The 20,129-nt window shown below is 48.7% G+C and overlaps 1 protein-coding gene across 1 annotated transcript in view; it reads right to left on the minus strand.

Annotated features, from left to right (window-relative positions):
- Window positions 1-740: 740 nt before the first annotated feature.
- Window positions 741-20,129, minus strand: part of LOC128898288 (LIM zinc-binding domain-containing Nebulette) — a 343,259-nt gene continuing 323,870 nt past the window's right edge. Inside the window, exons 6-7 of the mRNA XM_054171209.1 lie at window positions 9,630-9,745; window positions 741-2,238 (exon numbers count right to left, since the gene is read on the minus strand). Of these exons, the coding sequence (XP_054027184.1) occupies window positions 2,062-2,238; window positions 9,630-9,745 (293 nt within the window). The 3' untranslated portion in view covers window positions 741-2,061. The remainder of the gene's footprint in view (window positions 2,239-9,629; window positions 9,746-20,129) is intronic.

The raw sequence follows: 20,129 nt of genomic DNA on the forward strand, positions 1-20,129 counted from the left end.
GCACTGGCAGCTTTCAGTTGCTAGAACAAACCCATGCTGCCTTCCTCCTTGAGTCTTCAAAGGCTTGCTTGTTTTGTGAAAGGAGAGAGAGAATTGTCTGCAAACTCTCTAATTAAATTCTACTTTAAACACTTCAGAGATGGAAGAAAGCCAGGGCAGGCTCCACATTCTGAGAGCTGCTCCAAAATTAACTTCTCTGGCACATGGCTGAACACCATAAATGATGCTATCAGCAAAACCATTTTCTTCCTTACATCCCTATGCATCCACAGAGATTCCCAAATGGGTCTTTTAACTCTTCTGTCCTTCCTCCCAGAGCTTCTGCCTGTGAAGGAACACAGAATCCTCCTCCTGCCTCTGAAGGAACACAGAATCCTCCTCCTGCCTCTGAAGGAACACAGAATCCTCCTCCTCCCTCTGAAGGAACACAGAATCCTCCTCCTGCCTCTGAAGGAACACAGAATCCTCCTCCTGCCTCTGAAGGAACACAGAATCCTCCTGGCACCCAGCCAAAGCAAAAGCAGGTTCCCTGTGCCCCAAGCTTGCTGACACAGTGCCTCTTACAGGTCCATCATGTCATCAGTTACTTCATCTTCAGCCTCACAGCCCAAGACAAGGATCTCTCAATTCTGATCAGAGGTCAACCGACACCAAACAGCATGTGTGAAGGTTTGTCAGCAAAACAGGTTTACTGCTTTCTACAGATGGCTAAACTGAAGCATGATGGCAGAGAGTATCAGACTTCTGCTTGGTCACTCTTCCCTTCAGTGTCTGTCAAGTGATTAAACCAGCACAAGGAAACAGACCTTCTCTCCACCACCAGCCCTCTGGCAAGTATCCAGCCCGCTGTGGCGTCACCAAGGGCTCTGGAGGAAATGGAAGCAGCAGGCCATCGAGCTGCAATGCACTACAGCAGCCAGAGCTCTCCTCCACTCCTCAGCGGAGGTGCAAGTGTTTCTGCAGCAGGGGTAGGGACATCAGCTCATCAGGAAAGCAGCCAGCAAGCGAGTTACCCGGAGGGGTGGGACTGCAGGCTTCGTGTGACTGCACAGCACTGGGGCTTCACACGGGGCTCTTATTTACAGCAGGACAGGGGAAGGCCAAGGAACCAACAGGAAGTATTGGTTGTACATTGCCCTAATGGAAGTTTCTATTGAAATGCTAAAGGTTAGTAGAAGGAAACAGAAGAGTTGACAGGTTTTAGACTCTAGATAGTCTTTGCAAGGAATCTTCTGTGGAAAGCATGCCAAAGAACCATGAATCTGGGCATGGACCTAGCTGATGGACAAGGCCTTGAGCAACCTGGTCTAGTGGGAGGCTGGATGATCTTTAAGGTCCCTGCCAATGCAAACCATTCTATGATTCTATGATGGACCAGGATGCAAGCAAAGCTGACAGAAGACTTGGCTGTTGGAAATAAGAAACAAGGAAGAAATGAAGGTCTGCTAGAGTCAGGAAATGCTTGTTGCTAAACCAGACCTGTTTAGTGTAAGGCTGCTGGGCAGTAGGGGTCCTCACTTCTTGGGTTTGTCTTTTTATTAGCATATTAGTGGCCATTATTTCAAGCGAGAGAATGAGCTGCTCAGCATTTCTTTCTTAGCATGCTAACTGCTCAAACAGTAAGCACCTTCCTGACAATTTGAAGATGTGGCTCAGACTTTGAGTGTTAACCACCTGTGACTTCAGAGTGCCATAAGAAGTGAATCAACTCTGTGGCTGCTATCATCAAGAGAAGTCATGCCTCAGAGGTGCAGGGAGAAGCCATTGCCCCTCGACAGCTAATCGACTGAAATCTTTACAGGATTGGCACCACCAGGGCTTCCATGTATGCTTTGCATTTTGAGGGAGCACTGTGACAAGCAATGCTGTTGCCAAAGCTCTGAGCTTCTTGCTGATTGTTTTATCTTTAAAGGACTCTAAACTGAATTCTGAGTGAGAGTGCAGACTGTTATAGCAGTGGCGAAGTAATGGACATGGATTCTTAAAAGATCCTTCTGACTTCTTCTAAAAGGTTAGATTTTGAGTAAATCATAATAAAGCTCCAAGGACTAGAGACAGAAATTAGTTAACAAACTCAATATAATTTGCTGGAAGCATCCCTGTTTTCCCAGTTCTCTGAACAGTACCATACATCCAGCCATCATCGATGGGTTGCACGTTGATGATATAATCACCATCCCTGAAGGAAACTTCGTCTTCATCTTGAGCACTGTAGTCATACATAGCTCTGTATGTTCTCTGTTGAAGGAAAGAAAAGAAAGGCTGTAAAAGCCCCAAAGAGCAGGGGGAAAAAGACAGGGAATGGAGTGGAGTGGAGTGGAATGGAATGGAATGGAATGGAATGGAATGGAATGGAATGGAATGGAATGGAATGGAATGGAATGGAATGGAATGGAATGGAATGGAATGAACCAGGTTGGAAAAGACCTCAGAGGTCATCAAGTCCAACCTACCACCCAACACCATCTAATCAACTAAACCATGGCACCAAGTGCCTCATCCAGGCTCTTCCTAAACACCTCTAGGGGTGGGGACTCCACCACCTCCCTGGGCAGCACATCCCAATGGCCAATCTCTCTTTCTGGGAAGAACTTCTTCCTAACATTGAGCCTAAACCTCCCCTGGCACAGCTTGAGACTGTGTCCTCTTGTTCTGGTGCTGGTTGCCTGGGAGAAGAGACCAACCCCCTCCTGGTTACAACCTCCCCTCAGGGAGTTGCAGAGAGCAAGAAGGTCTCCCCTGAGCCTCCTCTTCTCCAGGCTAAGCAACCCCAGCTCCCTCAGCCTCTCCTCACAGGGCTGTGCTCCAGACCCCTCCCCAGCTTTGTTGCCCTTCTCTGGACACCTTCCAGCAACTCAACATCTTTCCTAAGCTGAGGAGCCCAGAACTGGACACAGGACTCAAGGTGTGACCTAAGCAGTGCTGAGCACAGGGCAGAATGACCTCCCTGCTCCTGCTGGCCACACTGTTCCCAATACAGAGGGAGCAAGGCAGAGAGAAACCCTGAATCACTGTGGTGGGTTTAGGCTATGCCTTTAAAATTTAGTTCCAGATTTCAAGCAGAAAGTAGCAAAATATAAATAAATCACTGTTGGGTGTGAAAAGGAAAACAAAAGATTATTCTAAACAAATTCATTGGGTAAGTATCTAGAACAAGGGGAGCTGTACCAGAACAATTCTTCCCTTCTCTCTTCTCTTCTGATCTCTGGCTGTTTGCTTTGCTCAGGAGGGATAACATGCTCTGGCTGTCCTTGGCTAAGTCTGACTTCTCTGCTCCTTTCTCTTGTCCATCTTATACAAGGGGGCAAGGTGGGTAAGGGAGGAAGAAGCTAGTGGCCTCCCCTGGCCAAGGCTAGGGGCATCCTTGTGCTGTTTATATTAATTGTAAATATCTGTAAATAGAATCATAGAATCAATGAGGTTGGAAGAGACCTCAAAGATTATCAAGTCCAACCTGTCATCACAGACCTCATGACCACTAAACCATGGCACCAAGTGCCACATCCAATCCCCTTTTGAACACCTCCAGGGACTGTGCCTCCACCACCTCCCTGGGCAGCACACTCCAATGGCCAACAGTGAAGAACTCTCAGTGAAGAACTTTCTCCTCACCTCCAGCCCAAACTTCCCCTGGCACAGCTTGAGACTGTGTCCTCCTGCTCTGGTGCTGCTTGCCTGGGAGAAAAAACCAACCCCTTCCTGGCTACAACCTCCCTTCAGGTATCAATACTGTAACTCCTGGCTATTTTGTACACATTCATTGCACTCCATTGTGGAGTGTAGTTTTGCTTGTAAACACGGCTTCATTTGCTTCTAACTGAGCTGGTCTGGCCAAGTTAATGTTGGGGGGAAACTTCAACCCACCACAGTTACCTGTTGAGAGGAAAGAGCACACCCTGCACCCTGGCAAACATCCAGTGAGTACAGCCCCTACTTCTGAGTACCAGCCTGTGAACCTACATTGGCCAAAGTCACAGAATCAAACCAGGTGACTGCTGTGCCGATGGCACCAGGGCCATGGCACGTAACCACGGTGGAGAGCAGCACTGTGGGAGTTGATGGGAGTGCTTTTGGCATTCAATAAATCACAGAATCAAGCAGGTTGGAAGGACCTCCAAGGTCAAGGCCAAACCAATCACCCAACCCTATCTAATCAACTAGACCATGGCACTAAGTGCCTCATCCAGTCTCTTCTTAAAACACCTCCAGGGACGTCAACCCCACCATGTCCCTGGGCAGCCCATTCCAATGGGCAACCTCTCTGTGAAGAACTTCTGTCTGAGATCAAGTTCTCACTCAAACAGACTTCAAGCCATCCACTGCCTCCTGAGATGCTCCAGCTGTTGTTTCACACAGTCACTAGCAACAGCTCATTCCATCCAGCCAGGGCCAGCTGTGCTTCTGCTGCCTGTTTGCATGATTCCCTTTGGGGAAGCTTTTTAGCCTCTGCTGTCTCTCCTCTACAGAAAAGAAATACAGCCTTCATTCAGGTCATTAACTTCACTGAGTGTCCTTCATTTCATTAGGATTCCACCTCAAACCAAGCATTAGGAAGATATTATTATCTAATGAGAAAAAAAGTCTGCAGAAATAATTTGTCTGACAAGCCATTTTTGCATATTCAGGTAAAAGAATCATGGAATCACAGAACTGTTAGACTTGGAAGGGACCTCAAGGCTCAGCCAGTTCCAACCCCCCTGCCATGGCCAGGGACACCTCACTCTACAGCAGGTTGCTCACAGCCACATCCAGCCTGGCATTAAAAACCTCCAGGGATGAGGCTTCCACCACCTCCCTGGGCAACCTGTGCCAGTCTCTCACCACCCTCATGGGGAACAACTTCTTCCTCACAGCCAATCTCAATCTACCCACTTCTAGTTTTGCTCCATTCCCCCCAGTCCTATCACTCCCTGACACCCTAAATAATCCCTCCCCAGCTTTCTTGGAGCCCCCTTCAGATCCTGGAAGGCCACAAGAAGGTCTCCTCGGAGCCTTCTCCTCTCCAGACTGAACAGCCCCAACTCTCTCAGTCTGCCTCCATAGCAGAGCAGCTCCAGCCCTCTGCTCATCCTCATGGCCCTTCTCTGGACACCTTCCAGCACCTCCAGATCCTTCCTGTAATAGAGGCTCCTGAACTGGACACAGTATTCCAGGTGGGGTCTCACCAGAGTGGAGTGGAGGGGAAGAATCACCTCCCTTGACCTGCTGGCTATGCTTCTCCTGATGCAGCCCAGGAGTCCTCTGCCCACTCTAAGCCAAGACATCCATTATCTTTCTAATCACTACAGACCCAACAACTCCTGCCCAAACCTGGAGACCATCACCTGTCCTGTCAAGCCTGCTCTGAACCATCTGACTCTTGCTCTGTATGATTGTTCTCTGCCATGCCTTGGAACGTTGCTGCCCTTAACACTGTGAAGGACAGCATGTGACAGTGCTGCTGGTTGGCAGCCATCCAAAGGTGAGCCTGCAGTGTGCTCAGGTAGCCAGGAAAGCCACCAGCATCCTGCTTTGTATCAGGAATAGTGTGGCCAGCAACCAGCTGTCCTCAGAGAGGTTGTGGAGTCTCCTTCTCTGGAGACTTTCAAGACCCATTTGGATGTGTTCCTGTGTGACCTGTGCTGGATTCTCTGGTCCTGCTCTGGCAGGGGGGTTGGACTCACTGATCTTCAGAGGTCCCTCCCAGCCCCTAACATCCTGTGAGCCTGTGAATAGGGAAGTGATTGTGCCCCTGCACTCAGCACTGGTGAAGCTCCATCTTGAATACCAGGTTCAGTTTTTGGGCCCTCCCTATAAGAAGGACACTGAGGTTGGAATGAGGTGGGGGTTGGTCTCTTCTCCCTAGTGTCAGGTGATAGAACTAAAGCAAATGGTCTGAAATAGTGCCAGGATCACCTAGAGCAGGTCACACAGGAATGTGTCCAGGCAAGTTTTGAATGCCTCCAGAGGAGACTCCACAACCTCTCTGGGCAGCCTGCTCCAGGGCTCCAGCACCTTCACAGTGAAAATGTTTTTCCTTATGTTCACATGGAACCTCCTCTCTGCCAGTTTGCCCCCAGTGCACTCATTGGACATGACTGAGCAGAGCCTGGCTCCATCCTCCTGACACTGCCCTTCACATCCTTATCAACAGCCCTATGAGGAGAGGCTGAGGGAGCTGGGATTGTTTAGCCTGGAGAAGAGAAGGATCAGGGGTGACCTCATTGCCCTCTACAACTACCTGAAAGGTGGTTGTAGACAGGAAGGGGTTGGTCTCTTCTCCCAGGCAACCAGCACCAGAACAAGAGGACACAGTCTCAAGCTGTGCCAGGGGAGGTTTAGACTTGAAGTGAGGAAAAAGTTCTTCACTGAGCGAGTCGCTCGTCATTGGGATGTGCAGCCCAGGGAGGTGGTGGAGTCCCCATCCCTGGAGGTGTTCAAGAGGGGATTGGATGTGGCACTTGGTGCCATGGTTTAGTCATGAGGTCTGTTGGGACAGGTTGGACTTGATGATCCTTGGGGTCTCTTCCAACCTTAGTTATACTGTGAGACTGTAACAGCAGAGGGCACCCCTCAGGCTCCTCTGCTCCAAGCTGAAGACCCCCAGCTCCCTTAACCTTTCTTCAGCAGGAAGATGTTCCACTGCCTTCATCACTTAACTCCAAAAACACCCCAAACCACAACGAAAAATCCACAATTACAACAAGCCCAGCAGTATGTAGCCCTTCAAACAATTTATTTCCAACAACAACAACAACAAAAGTCAATTTAGGAAACACAGCAGCAAGCCCAGATCTGGGGTAAGGCAGAGAACAGATTTTCCCTCTGAGCCAAAGGGCAGAGCCTGGGGGTAGTAATTAAATCTTCTACCAAACTAACAAGTGAAAAGCTGAGAAGTCTTTGCTTCCCCAGAAGGATGCTCACTTCACCCTTAAAAATCTCATGGACTTGCCATTGCTGTCTGCTTCAAGGCAGTTTGACCACCTCCCAGTGGTGGCACAGCTGTGAAGACAAGCTGGTAATATCAAACTTTGAAACCAGGGAAAAACTGATTAGGGCTGTGAGAAACCTAAATTTATGGCCTTAACACCTAATTAGGTGCTAAATGGCTGTCAGGAGAAATCTCCATAATAATCCTGTTAGTGTTTAATGCCTAATTATCACTTCAGATTGTAGCCTGGGCTATAGAATTGAGAAGCACAACGCTTAAAGGATTCAAAGCAGGGAGCTTTAAAATGCATCTTAGCGAATTATTCCTCTGTCAGTAGTGAGTTTGGCAGGTACTGAGAGCACAAGAAGGCACACCAAGGGGTTGGGGGTTTGTTAAACAGTCAAATTCTCATCTCCCACCTCCTCGAAGGTCTAACTGCCAGCTATGGCTTAGACAGAACAGTAAGTCTAGTGCTTAGGAAGCACTGAACCCCAGCTCTGGTATTCCCAGCTCCCCAGCCAGATGCTAGCTGACAGATGTGCATTTCCTCTTCATCTACCACTTTCTCCCTCTTGCTCCTTGCAAGGAAAAGTACCTGTTGCAACGTCCTTCACACAGAGCAGCCATCGAGGAAAGCCAGTTTGCAGCCCGGGTTTTGTTTTCCTACCAAGGTTGGTTATCTGAAGAGGTGAGAACATCCTGCCTTTGGCGGGGGGGTCTGATTTGATAACAGTGCAACAAACTGGCAGGGAGGATTAGCAGGCTTCCAAGCCTCCCACTTTGTGGACTCTGGCCCTTCTGGAAAGCAGCCAGCTCCACAAGTGCCTTGCAACATCCTTGGAAAGCAATGGCCAGTTCCAGCATCGGCTGCCTCACAGCTGCCAAGCAGGTGTCCATAGGCACAGGTTATCTGGATCCCAGACTTCCCAGCAAGTTAGCCTCCTCAGCCACCTGAGGAACTGTCAAGCCTGAAAGCACCCAAACCTCCCAGGACACCAGGATCTTTACAATATCAAATCCCAGGGAGTTTCAGTCCTAAAGAAAAATACAAGCTTCAGCTAATCTTGAAAACATTTTGTTCTCAGCTCGACAAGCTCTAAGTTTGGTTCATAACTAAATGCTTCCTGGGCCCTAGAGCAGGGGACAGTAAATACACAGCCATTCAAAAGAGGTTTAGCCTCAGTTACAAGTCAGTGTTTTTAATGTAGAATCATAGAAATCATTTAGACTGGAAACAACTTCCAAGATCATCCAGTCCAACCATCAAGCTTTCTCTACCAAGTCACATCCCCAAGCACCACATCTACAGGGACTTCAAACACATCCAAGGATGGTGACTCAACCACCTCCAAGGGCAGACTGAACTACAAAATCTCTAGGCAGTGATATGATTCACAGAATCACAGAACTGTCAGGGTTGGAAGGGACCTCAAGGCTCAGCCAGTTCCAACCCCCCTGCCATGGCCAGGGACACCTCACACTACAGCAGGTTGCTCACAGCCACATCCAGCCTGGATTCAAAACAAGATTAACTGAACCTTGTATTAAAAGAGTTCAGAAAGAAAATCAAAGCTCAATCCCCTAACCCCCCCCAGCTGGACACTCCCATTCAGCTCTCCTTCCACAACCAGCTGCTTTGGAAAGGAAATACTCACTCCAGCTTTATGTTCTCATCCACCACCACAATTAAGAACTTCATGATAAAGTTTTTTCCAGTCTCCTAGCAGTACAGAGAACTCAGAGAATGGGTTGGGTTGGCAGAGACCTTAAAGATCATCTAGCTCCAACCCCACTGCCATGGGCAGGGACACTTGCCACTAGACCAGGCTGCTCCTGGCCTTGAACACCTCCAGGGAGGAAGCACCAACAACCTTGCTGGGCAACCTGTGCCAGTGTCTCACCACCCTCACTGGAAAGAATTTCTTCCTAATCTCCAGTCTAAATCTGCCCTCTCCCAGTTCAAAGCCATTCCCTTCATTCTATCACTGCAAGGCCTTGTACAAAGTCCCTCCCCACTCTCCTGTAGTGCCCTTCAGATACTGGAAGGCTGCTTTCAGGTCTCCCCAGAGCCTTCTCTTCTCCAGGCTGAACAGCCTCAGCTCTCTCAGCCTGTCCCCATAGCAGAGGTTCTCCAGACCTCTGCTCATCTTCATGGCCTCCTCTGGACCCACTCCAACAGTTCCATGTCCTTCTCCATTTGGATCAGGCATGGGTGAGTGCATGACTGCTCTGCTGAATTAGAATGGTCACACCAGTAGAGTCTGAGGCAGCTTTAGACATGCAGAGATGGGTAACAGGGATAGGCAGAAAGCCTGCTAGAAGTAAATCAGCAAGCCAAAATAGTTTAAACAAATGTAACCAGGGAGATCTGTGGCTTTCAGCCAGTGCTAGGAGCCTGGATCCACACAGAGCACAACATCAAAGCCCAGCCTGTGAAATACAGTCCAAGCATTTACTGTTTGGTTTAGCAGCTAAAAGATTCAGTTATTCCTCTGCCTTCTAGAGACCATAAATGATTTTTTTAATGCATTCTGCCCCAAAAGGCCTTGCCACTGCCCTCAGTCACTTAATCTTTCTTACACATGGGAGCATGGCCTAGAGCAGTCAGAGAGTCCAACCCTACAACTCAAGGAGACAGATTCCCCCCTACTCCAGAGATTTCACAGCAGCTGGTGATGCTGCTTCCCAAATAAAAGTGTTCTTTCCATCCAATACTCACCAGACTTGCTGAATGAGGCTGTGAGTGCATGGACCTCATGGATGACATACTGGTCTGGTGCATGTATCCATATCCTTGGGACTGGCTTTGCTGATACGCCCCAGGGAGAACAGGGGCTGTGGGTTAAAGAAAGAGAGACACATTAATGCAGGCTTAAAAGGAAGTCCTTCTCTAGCACTTTGGAGAAACTGTAAATAACAACTGCTCAGCAGGAAAAACACTTCAGAATGACTTCCACACATGACTTAAGGGCTTTCCATAGGTTGAATCACACATAAAGGTAGCCAAAGCTATAGCAATATATCCACAAGCACCATCAGGGGCGGTAGGAGAAGCTCATTGTAGAGTTCTGATCAGAAAATGGCACACAAAAGCTTGAGGCACCACTAAATCAACTTCCATCCTGCCATAGGTGGTGGCACTAAATATCATGGAAGGAAAGACTGATGGGGAAAAAAGTTATCTTCTAGTGCAGATTTGAAATGCTTCAGTAGACATTCTCCACAACCAACTCCTAACCCACTGCAAACTAACTCTTAGTTATTGGGCTGTGAACAAGGAAAAAAGAGACTGAGATCCACAGAAAGAGTCAGAAATGTGAAAAACATGAGCCCACAGCTGGCTTTCTTAGCTTATTCTGATTCCATCAGCATTCATTGCCAAACACAGAGATCAATGTTTACTGAAAGCTTTCCAAGTTCACCCCTTTCAGCATCTTCCTCTAACCACACAATTCACAGAATACATCCAGTTGGAAGAGATCTCCAAGCTCATCCAATCCAACCCTTAACTGACCCAGCACTGCAGGCTCACCGCTAAACCATGTCCCTGAGCACCAGCTCCACACACTGCTTCAACACCTCCAGGGATGGGGACTCCAGCACTGCCCTGGGTAGAACATTCCAGTGGCTGAGAACCCTTCCAGGCAAGAAATAGTTCCAAGCATCCACCTTGAACCTCCCCTGGGGCAGCTTGGAACCATTGCCTCTGCTCCTGGCCCTTGACACCAAGGAGCAGAGGCTGTCCCCTCCTCACTGCAACCTCCCTGCAGGGAGCTGCAGAGAGCAAGGAGGTCTCCCTCAGCCTCCTCTTCTCCAGCCTCAACACCCCCAGCTCCCTCAGCCCCTCCTCTAGCCCAGGGGCTCCAGGCCCTTCTCCAGCCTGGCTGCCCTGCTCTGGACAGGCTCCAGCCCCTCAGTGTCCTTCCTGCAGGGAGGGCCCAGAGCTGAACACAGCACTCCAGGGGTGGCCTCCCCAGTGCTGAGCACAGGGGGATGATCCCCTCCCTGGCCCTGCTGCCCACCCTGCTTCTGACCCAAGCCAGGATGCCTTTGGCTTTCTTGGCCCCCTGGGCACTGCTGGCTCATGCTCAGTGACTGCCAACCAACACCTCCAGGTCCCTCTCCAAGCTGCAGCTTTCCAACCACACATCCCCAAGTCCCCAGGTCTGCAGCTTACATGGGGCTGTTGTGACCCAGGTGCAGGACCTAGCTCTTGGCCTTGTTGATCTTCATACACTTAGCCTTGGCCCATGGGTCTCACCTGTCCAGATGGCACTGTAAAGCTTCCCTACCCTCTAGCACATCAACACAGCCACCCAGCTTGGTGTCACCTGCAAACCTACTGATTTATTTATTGCTCCATCTTGTTCACACCTGTTAGGTACATTTTAACAGTCCCAAAGGCCAATCATTAATATGCTGACTTCTAATGTACCAGGAACTGTTGAGAGCATTAGTACACTCCACAAGCACTCCCCACCTCTATTGCTCACTAGGAAAGCAACAGGACACAACAGAATGAGTTAAGAATGTGTTTGACCAAAACCCTGAGAAGCAAGCAGAGCACTGGGGACTAGCCACTCTGTTCCCAGCAACTCCAAGAGGCATTTTTAAAGCAAAATTCAGGCTGAAGTGCACTTCAAAATCTGACCTAAGTCACCATACATCTGTGCATGCTGGGTATGCATGCTGAGAAGAAAGATCTGTGGGGGTTTTGGAGGTTATCAGCCCATCTCCCTGTCATGGGTTAACACCCATCCTGGAAGCAGTGGGGGGAGGGCTTGCAAGTGCTTTGCCCTCCCTGCAGGGCATTTTCCCCCTGGGGAGCTGAGTCTGTTCCACTCCCCCCTCCCTGCCCAGCTAGGGTACAAAAGGGAGGACACTGCAGCTACTAGCTCTCTTTTTGGCTCTTGTCTTTCCTGAGATGACACAGAATCATAGAATTGTTAGGGTTGGAAGGGACCTCAAGGATCAGCAAGTTCTAACCCCCTGCCATAGCCAGGGACACCTCACACTACAGCAGGTTGCTAACAGCTACATCTAGCCTGGCCTTAAAAACCTCCAAGCATAAGGCTTCTACCACCTCCCTGGGCAACCTCCTGGGGAAGAACTTCTTCCTAACATCCAAGCTGAATCTCCCCACTTCTAGTTTTGCTCCATTCCCCCCAGTCCTACCACTCCCTGGCACCCTCAAAAGTCCCTCCCCAGCTTTCTTGGAGCCCCCTGCAGATACTGGAAGACCACAATTAGGTCTTCTCAGAGCCTGCTCTTCTACAGACAGAACAGCCCCAATGGAGGCATACAGGATGTTATTTCCTTGCAGGGGAGTTGAGATGTGGTTTGTCCTTGGCAATGCTGCCAGTTGAGGCCTGGAGCTGCCTAAACTGGGGTCTGGAGCTGCCTAACTGGGGACCGGAGCTGCCAAGCTGAATTTTTTGCTGCGCCACAGTGGTTTGGTCTGGAGGATGCAGAGAGGCATGGTAATGGGAGGTGGGGAGCATTTGAGGCCTGCAGTTTGACCTAAGTGGGGGAGGTTTTTGAAAAGGTGGTTGGCTTAAAGAGGTGTTGTAACTGGTACTGCTTGCCTGGGAGAAGAGACCAACATCCGTCTGTCTACAACCTCCCTTCAGGTAGTTGTAGAGAGTAGTAACGTCACCCCTGAGTCTCCTCTTCTCCAGGCTAAGCAACCCCAGCTCCCTCAGCCTCTCCTCGTAGGGCTTATGTTCCAAACCCCTCACCAACTTTGTTGCTCTTCTCTGGACTCGTTCCAGCAAGTCAACCTCCTTCCTAAACTGAGGGGCCCAGAACTGGGCACAGTACTCGAGGTGCAGCCTAACCAGTGCAGTGTACAGGGGCAGAATGACCTCCCTGCTCCTGCTGGCCACACTGTTCCTGATGCAGGCCAGGATGCCATTGGCCCTCTTAGCTGCCTGGGCACACTGCAGGCTCATGTTCAGTCTACCATCGACCAGCACCCCCAGGTCCCTCTCAGCCTGACTGCTCTCCAGCCACTCTGACCCCAGCCTGTAGCTCTGCCTGGGGTTGCTGTGGCCAATGTGCAGAACCTGGCACTGTAAGCCCAGGTCTAAGGACTGGGTTGAGGCTGACTGTGGATTTGGCTGTTTCGTACTTTCTGTATACAGCTGTGAACAGCACTGCCATTTTACTTCCAACGCTTTCCAATCTCCTCTGAGAGCCTCTTTATTTTACATTCCTTTGGGAGCTAAAATATTATTTCTGTCTCCTCTGAAAACTACACCAGTCCCTCTCTGCTTCTTACCAGCTCAACAGATGCATGTGAAAAAGGATCACTGAGAAAATGTTTGCTGAGCTATTTCAGTAAGGTCACAGGCTCACAGGATATTAGGGCTTGGAGGGGACCTCAGGAGATCATTGAGTCCAACCCCCCTGCCCAGAGCAGGACCAGAGAATCCAGCACAGGTCACAGGAACGCAGTCAGATGGGTCTGGAAAGCTTCCAGAGAAGGAGACTCCACAACCTCTCTGAGCAGCCTGCTCCAGGGCTCTGTGACCATCACAGTGAAGAAGTTCTTCCTCATGCTGAGGAGGAACCTCCTGTGCTGTAGTTCATATCCATTGCCCCTTGTCCTATCCCAGGGTGCAACTGAGCAGAGCCTGTCCCCTCTCTCTTGACCCCCAGCCCTCAGATATTTATAAACATTTATTAAATCCCCTCTCAGTCTTCTCTTTTCCAGACTAAAAAGCTACAGAGCTCTCAGCCTCCCCTCTTGGGGCACATGCACCAGTCCCTTAATCATCCTTGCAGCCCTCCCTTGGACTCTCTCCAGCAGATCCCTGTCCCTCCTGAACTGGGGAGCCCAGAACTGGATGCAATATTCCAGGTGAGGTCTCAGCAGGGCAGAGTAGAGGGGGAGGAGAACCTCCCTGGCTCTGCTGGAGAACCTTGTGCTTCCAGCCAGGTGTCCTACCTGCTCTGCTTTCCCCAAACCACTGATTTCAACACCCCTTTCTTTTTTTTTTTTTAATATCTTAAAGCACACATTTAGCCTCCATGAGACTATTTAAATGCACTAAGTATATAATTACCATTTGGGATGTGCTTTGTTTGTTGCCTTTTTGTTTTGCTCTGCCACACTTGCTAAGTAACACTTGCTGAGTATTCACCTAAGGGCACTTCTGATTCGGGGATGGGGGGGGGGAAACTGTGTCTCAAACCATTGTAATGAACAGATTGCTTTGTTATCTGAGAGAAGTTAAAGTGATACACAGTCAAGATGCAACACTGGAAGGTGATGAATAATGGATGGTGTAGAAGTGCCAAGTTGGTTCTAATGACATATGAGTACAAAGACATTTTAAAGCAGTTTAATCATCAGAGAATTGCTGCTCGTTATCACCTTCCCAGGATTATCATGCATTAAGTGAACAGTCCTGAGTAGTTCATCACATCATTGATGTTTCAGTGTTGTTAGAAGCCATTCCTACATGACCAGATGTAGCCCTTCAGGAGAAAACAGAGCAAAACCTCATTTAATCAAAGGTTCTGCCATCAAGCCACAGTGAATGGATTTTGCCTGGCTCACCACCAACACGGAGCTAAGTCAGGCTGCAAAAGCAAGCAGAGTAAATTGATCACATGGGGTCAAAACTGAACACTGGACTTTTTAAGTTCATGGGAAATAATGCAGAGATTCATGGAATGCTTTGGATTGCAAAAGACCTTAACTAGTTCCAACCCCCCTGCCATGGGTAGGGACACCTTACACCAGCCCAGGTTGCTTATGGCCTCATCCAGCCTGGCCTTGAACACCTCCAGGGAGGAGGCAGCCACAGCCTCCCTGGGCAACCTGTGCCAGTGTCTCACCACCCACACTGGAAAGAATTTCTTCCTCATCTCCAGGCTAAATTTGCCCTCCTCAATATTCAGTCCATTCCCTCTGATCCTGTCAGTACAAGGCCTTGTAAAAAGTCCATGCCCAACTTCCTTGTGGAAGATGGAAGGCTGTTCCAAGGTGCCCCCAGAGCCTCTTCTCCAGGCTGTAGAGCCCCAACTCTCTCAGCCTGTCCCTACTGGGGAGGTGCTTCAGTCTTCTGCTCATCTCTGTGGCCAACACTGGTCCCTGATCAGTCAGCACCCTGCCCATCTCACAGCAACAGAGGGCTGGCAGTCTTTGCTCTCAGACACTCTGAAAGTCTCTTTCTTCTTCCTAAAAGCAGTACAGACCCTGTCAGAAACCTTTTACCCTCAAGTCCTTCTCCCTAAAACAGATCTTTCTCAGCTCCTATCCGTCACCCCTTGGCAGGTTGAGGCAGCAAGCCTACTGACAGCCTCCAAACCCACGGGTGAGGATCACCCATGCCTCCCACCTCTGTGACAACTGTCAGCAGCAGGGCTGAGACATCCTTTCCTGCTTTGCAATCAGCTTCTTGCAAGCTGGAAGAATTCTGTCAAACTGTCTCAGCAAGCCTGTTTGCTAATTTGCCTGCCACAATGGATACTATAAGCCCAGGGAAAGAAAGCCTTTCATCCAAAGCAGCAGAAATTCAGGGAAGCATTACAAGCTGAAGTAGTACCCAAAGATGCCACACAAACAGGAAGAAGGGATTTCTAGGATCAGCTTTGCTAATTACCTTACATTTAGTTAGGTGTCATCTGTGTGAGCCTAGAGATCAGGATGTATTAGTGTTGAAGACATTTGGTTGAATAATTTTATCACTTTTTTTTTTCCCCCATTCTAAGAACACTGCAGTAGGGCTACAAAAAAAATAATGATGAGAAAGATATCAAAGAAACCTCCAGGCTGTTGTCTGCTTGGAAGGCAGTTTGGGAATCACATAAATAAGCAGATTTATACTGGAAGGGGGATACTGGAAGGGGGCAGATTTAGACTGCAGATTAGGGAGAAATTCTTTCCAGTGAGGGTGGGGAGACACTGGCACAAGTTGCCCAGGGAGGTTGTGGATGCCTCCTCCCTGGAGGTGCTCAAGGCCAGGCTTGGGCAAGCAGGGCTGGTGAAGGGTGTCCCTGCCCGTGGCAGGGAGTTGGAACTGGATGATGGAGCTCCCTCCTGACCCAAACCATCCTAGGATTCTGTGATTAATGAAGAGACAACAGATCTGAGCTGTGTTTCTGGTGACATACAGATAATTCAAGGTGAGAATAAACGATGCAGGAAGAGAGCTTGACTTTTCTTCGTCATCATGGCCCAGAGTTAGCTGCAATCTTTTGCCTCAGAGCAAAGTGTAAAGTTCTATAATGTCATTGGGTGCAGCAGCAGCAAAAGCAATGGCTTTAGTTATCTTAAGAGACCACTAAAACAGTGGTGAAACGTGAAGTACATTTAGCTGAAGCCAGATTTATCAGTGAGGGAGCTGAGGGCTGGCCACTGCTCCCAGAAGCACAGGTGGCTGTTTTTTCTTGATGCATTAAGACTGGACCAGATGCATTCTGATGTATCAAAACCTGTTTGGGTTTTTTTTGGTCCCACTTACCAGGCAAGCCAGATACTTGTTTTGAATGACTTACTTGAAGGAGAAGAGTTCCCCTATTTCTCTTACTATACCTAAACCATCTCCCCCAGAGAAAAGAAAGAGAAGAATAGAATAGAATAGAATAGAATAGAATAGAATAGAATAGAATAGAATAGAATAGAATAGAATAGAATAGAACAGAACAGAACAGAACAGAACAGAACAGAACAGAACAGAACAGAACCAGACCAGGTTGGGAGAGACCTTCGAGATCGAGTCCAACCTATCATCCAACACCACCCAACCAACTAAACCATGCAACCAAGCACCCTATCAAGTCTCCTCCTGAACACCTCCAGTGATGGTGACTCCACCACCTCCTTGGGCAGCACATTCCAATGGGCAATCACTCTCTCTGTGTAGAACTTTCTCCTCACCTCCAGCCTAAACCTCCCCTGGTGCAGCCTGAGACTGTGTCCTCTTGTTCTGTTACTGGTTGCCTAGGAGAAGAGACCAACCTCTGCCTGTCTACAACCTCCCTTCAGGTAGTTGTAGAGATGAATGAATGAACACAAGAAAAAAGCAAGCAGAGAGGAAGCCCTCAAGAAAAAGAAGCAGCTGAAAGAATGAGAGTGAGCATCAACAATGGGGTCTGCAGAGCGTGGACTGATCAGGGTGTGCTTGAAGAAGGGCTGGGAAGGAAAAAGATCAGACTGTGGCAGCAGGAAAGGAATAATTAAGAGAGCATTGTATAACTACAAGGTAAGAAAAAAACCACAACAGAGTTTATGCTGGTGTGGCAGGTTAGGCTGTGCCTTTGAGGAAGGATAGCTGCAGAATTCTCCAGCTGAATGTTTGGGTGTAAAAAGGAAAACAAAAGGAAGCTAATTCTACCTGAATTTCATTGGCAGATGAGTGGGATGTGGTTGTACCATCTTACATTCTGTTCTCACTCCGGCTTCTGTCTTTCTCTTGGCATGCATGTTGCCCTCGGACAGAGAGGGATGCCTCTTTATCTAGTGAACCTTCAGATAAGCAAAACTAATTTCCTAACAAAGCTTTGAGCTAACTGAAATTCCCCTAATATTCTTCTCCTTTCCTCTTTTTCTTCTAATTAACTAGGGGAATAGGGGAGGGAGAGAGGTTGGGGGGAGCCTGAGGTGGAATCCTCCTCCCCAGGAGGAGGATTTCTGTGTTGTGTTCTTTCCTGTAAATTCTTGTAGGATATTGCAAATACTGTCTATTTTGTATATATTCATTGCATGCCATTATTGCTTGTAAACTACAGCTTCATTCACTCCTCTGGCTGGGCTCACCTGAGCTTTTTGTTGGTGCAGGTGGGCTAAACCATCACACTACAACAGCTGGGGGAAAAACTAAAATCATTTGAAGGACAAGTTCCAAGTATTTAACAAAACCACACTTAAATTCTTTTCCTCTTGTTTGCTCAGCAGAAACTTGATAATTCAGGGTAAAAGCCAAGGGATCCCCACTGCTATCTGCTGCATGTTTGCAATTGATTGCAATACATCGACCAGACCAGGTGAAAAATCATCTTAGAATAGAATAGAATAGAACAGAACAGAACAGAACAGAACAGAACAGAGCAGAACAGAATAGAATAGACCAGACCAGACCAGACCAGACCAGGTTGGAAGAGACCTTCGGGATCATTGAGTCCAACCTATCATCCAACACCACCTAATCAACTAACCCATGGCACCAAGCACCCTGTCAAGTCTCCTCCTGAACACCTCCAGTGGTGACTCCACTACCTCCTCAGGCAGCCCATTCCAATGGGCAATCACTCTCCGTGTTGAACTTTCTCCTAACCTCCAGCCTAAACCTCCCCTGGCACAGCTTGAGACTGTGTCCTCTTGTTCTGGTGCTGGTTGCCTGGGAGAAGAGACCAACCTCTGCCTGTCTACAACCTCCCTTCAGGGAGTTGTAGAGAGCAAGAAGGTCTCCCCTGAGCCTCCTCTTCTCCAGGCTAAGCAACCCCAGCTCCCTCAGCCTCTCCTCAGAGGGCTGTGTTCCAAGCCCCTCACCAACTTTGTTGCCCTTCTCTGGACACCTTCCAGCAAGTCAACCTCCTTCCTAAACTGAGGGGCCCAGAACTAGACACAGGACTCAAGGTGTGGCCTAACCAGTGCTGAGTACAGGGGCAGAATGACCTCCCTGCTCCTGCTGGCCACACTGCTCCTGATGCAGGCCAGGATGCCACTGGCCCTCCTTCACTTCATTTACTCCTATAGGCACCAGACACTTTTAAGCATTTATTCTGCTTTCTGTGCTGATGTTCTCTTGACTCATGTCTTACCTAGCAGGCTACTAAGACTTCAGAGAACTCACTAAGAACATTTTAACATTTGGTAAGACAAACAAGATGAGAGAGCAGGAAGTGAAAAGAAAGAGAAGATTTGTGTGCTGAGGATGATCCAGCTGCTGACTTTCCTAGGAGCACATAAGTTGCACTAGAGCCAGGACACAGCCTTACACACATCTTGTTTCAAAGAGGCAGAGATGTGGAGCTCAGGGATATGGTTTAGCACCAGACTTGCTAGAGTTGGATACTGATTGGACTCACAGGATCACAGGGGTTGGAGGGGAGATCCTCAAGTCCTAGAATCATAGAATCAATAAGGTTGGAAGAGACCTCAAAGATCATCGAGTCCAACCTGTCACCCAACACCTCATGACTACTAGACCATGGCACCAAGTGCCACATCCAATCCCCTCTTGAACACCTCCAGGGATGGGGACTCCACCACCTCCCTGGGCAGCACATTCCAATAGCTAACAGCTCTCTCAGGGAAGAACTTTCTCCTCACCTCAAGTCTGAACTTCCCCTGGCGCAGCTTGAGACTGTGTCCTCTGAGTCCAACCGCCCTGCCAGAGCAAGACCACAGAATCTAGCACAGGTCACACAGGAATGCATCCAGACAGGAATTCACTAGAGAAAGAGACTCCACAACCTCTCTGGGCAGCCTGTTCCAGTGCTCTGTGACCTTCACAGTGAAGTTCTTCCTCATGTTGAGGTGGAACCTCCTGTGCTGTAGTTTTTATCCCTTGCTCCTTGTCCTATCACAGGGCAGAAACAAGAAGAGCCTCTTCCTCCTCACACCCAGCTTTCAGACATTGATAGACATTGATCAAATCCCCTCTCAGTCTTCTCTCCAGACTAACCAGCCCCAGGTCTATCAGCCTTTCTTTATCATCAGTGCTCCAATCCCTTAATCATCCTCATAGCCCTCCTTTGGACTCTCTCAAGTAGATCCCTGTTCCTCCTGGGGACTCAATCACTTCAAAGGTCTTTTCCAACCAAAAGCATTCTATGATCCCATCTTTGTGTTGCTGACATTACTGACTGGCTTGCCCAAAACATAAAGCTACTGATGGCAATGGATATTGCTCCACACTGGTGGGCTGACTGTGACTGGATGCCAGGTGCCTACCAAAGCTTCCCTATCACTCCTGTTTTCAACTGGAGAGGGGACAGAAAATAACAAAAGGCTCAAAAGGGAGATTAAGCCTAATACAATATTAAGATTAAGATTAGGCCTAATGCAGCCAACAAGAGCTGTTTACTTGACAACAAAAACAGGGATCAGAGAACTTAAAGTGTGCAAGCCCTGCCCAGAGACAGAGATGAAGAGGCTGAGGTGAGGTCCAGAAATCTGCAGCATCTCAAAGTACAGAGTAAGGGGAGAGTCCCTAAAGGTCACAGAATCATTTCAGTTGGAAAAGACCTTTAAGATCACCATTAA

This window comes from Dryobates pubescens, chromosome 21, assembly GCF_014839835.1.
Source record: "Dryobates pubescens isolate bDryPub1 chromosome 21, bDryPub1.pri, whole genome shotgun sequence".
NCBI lineage: Eukaryota > Metazoa > Chordata > Aves > Piciformes > Picidae > Dryobates > Dryobates pubescens.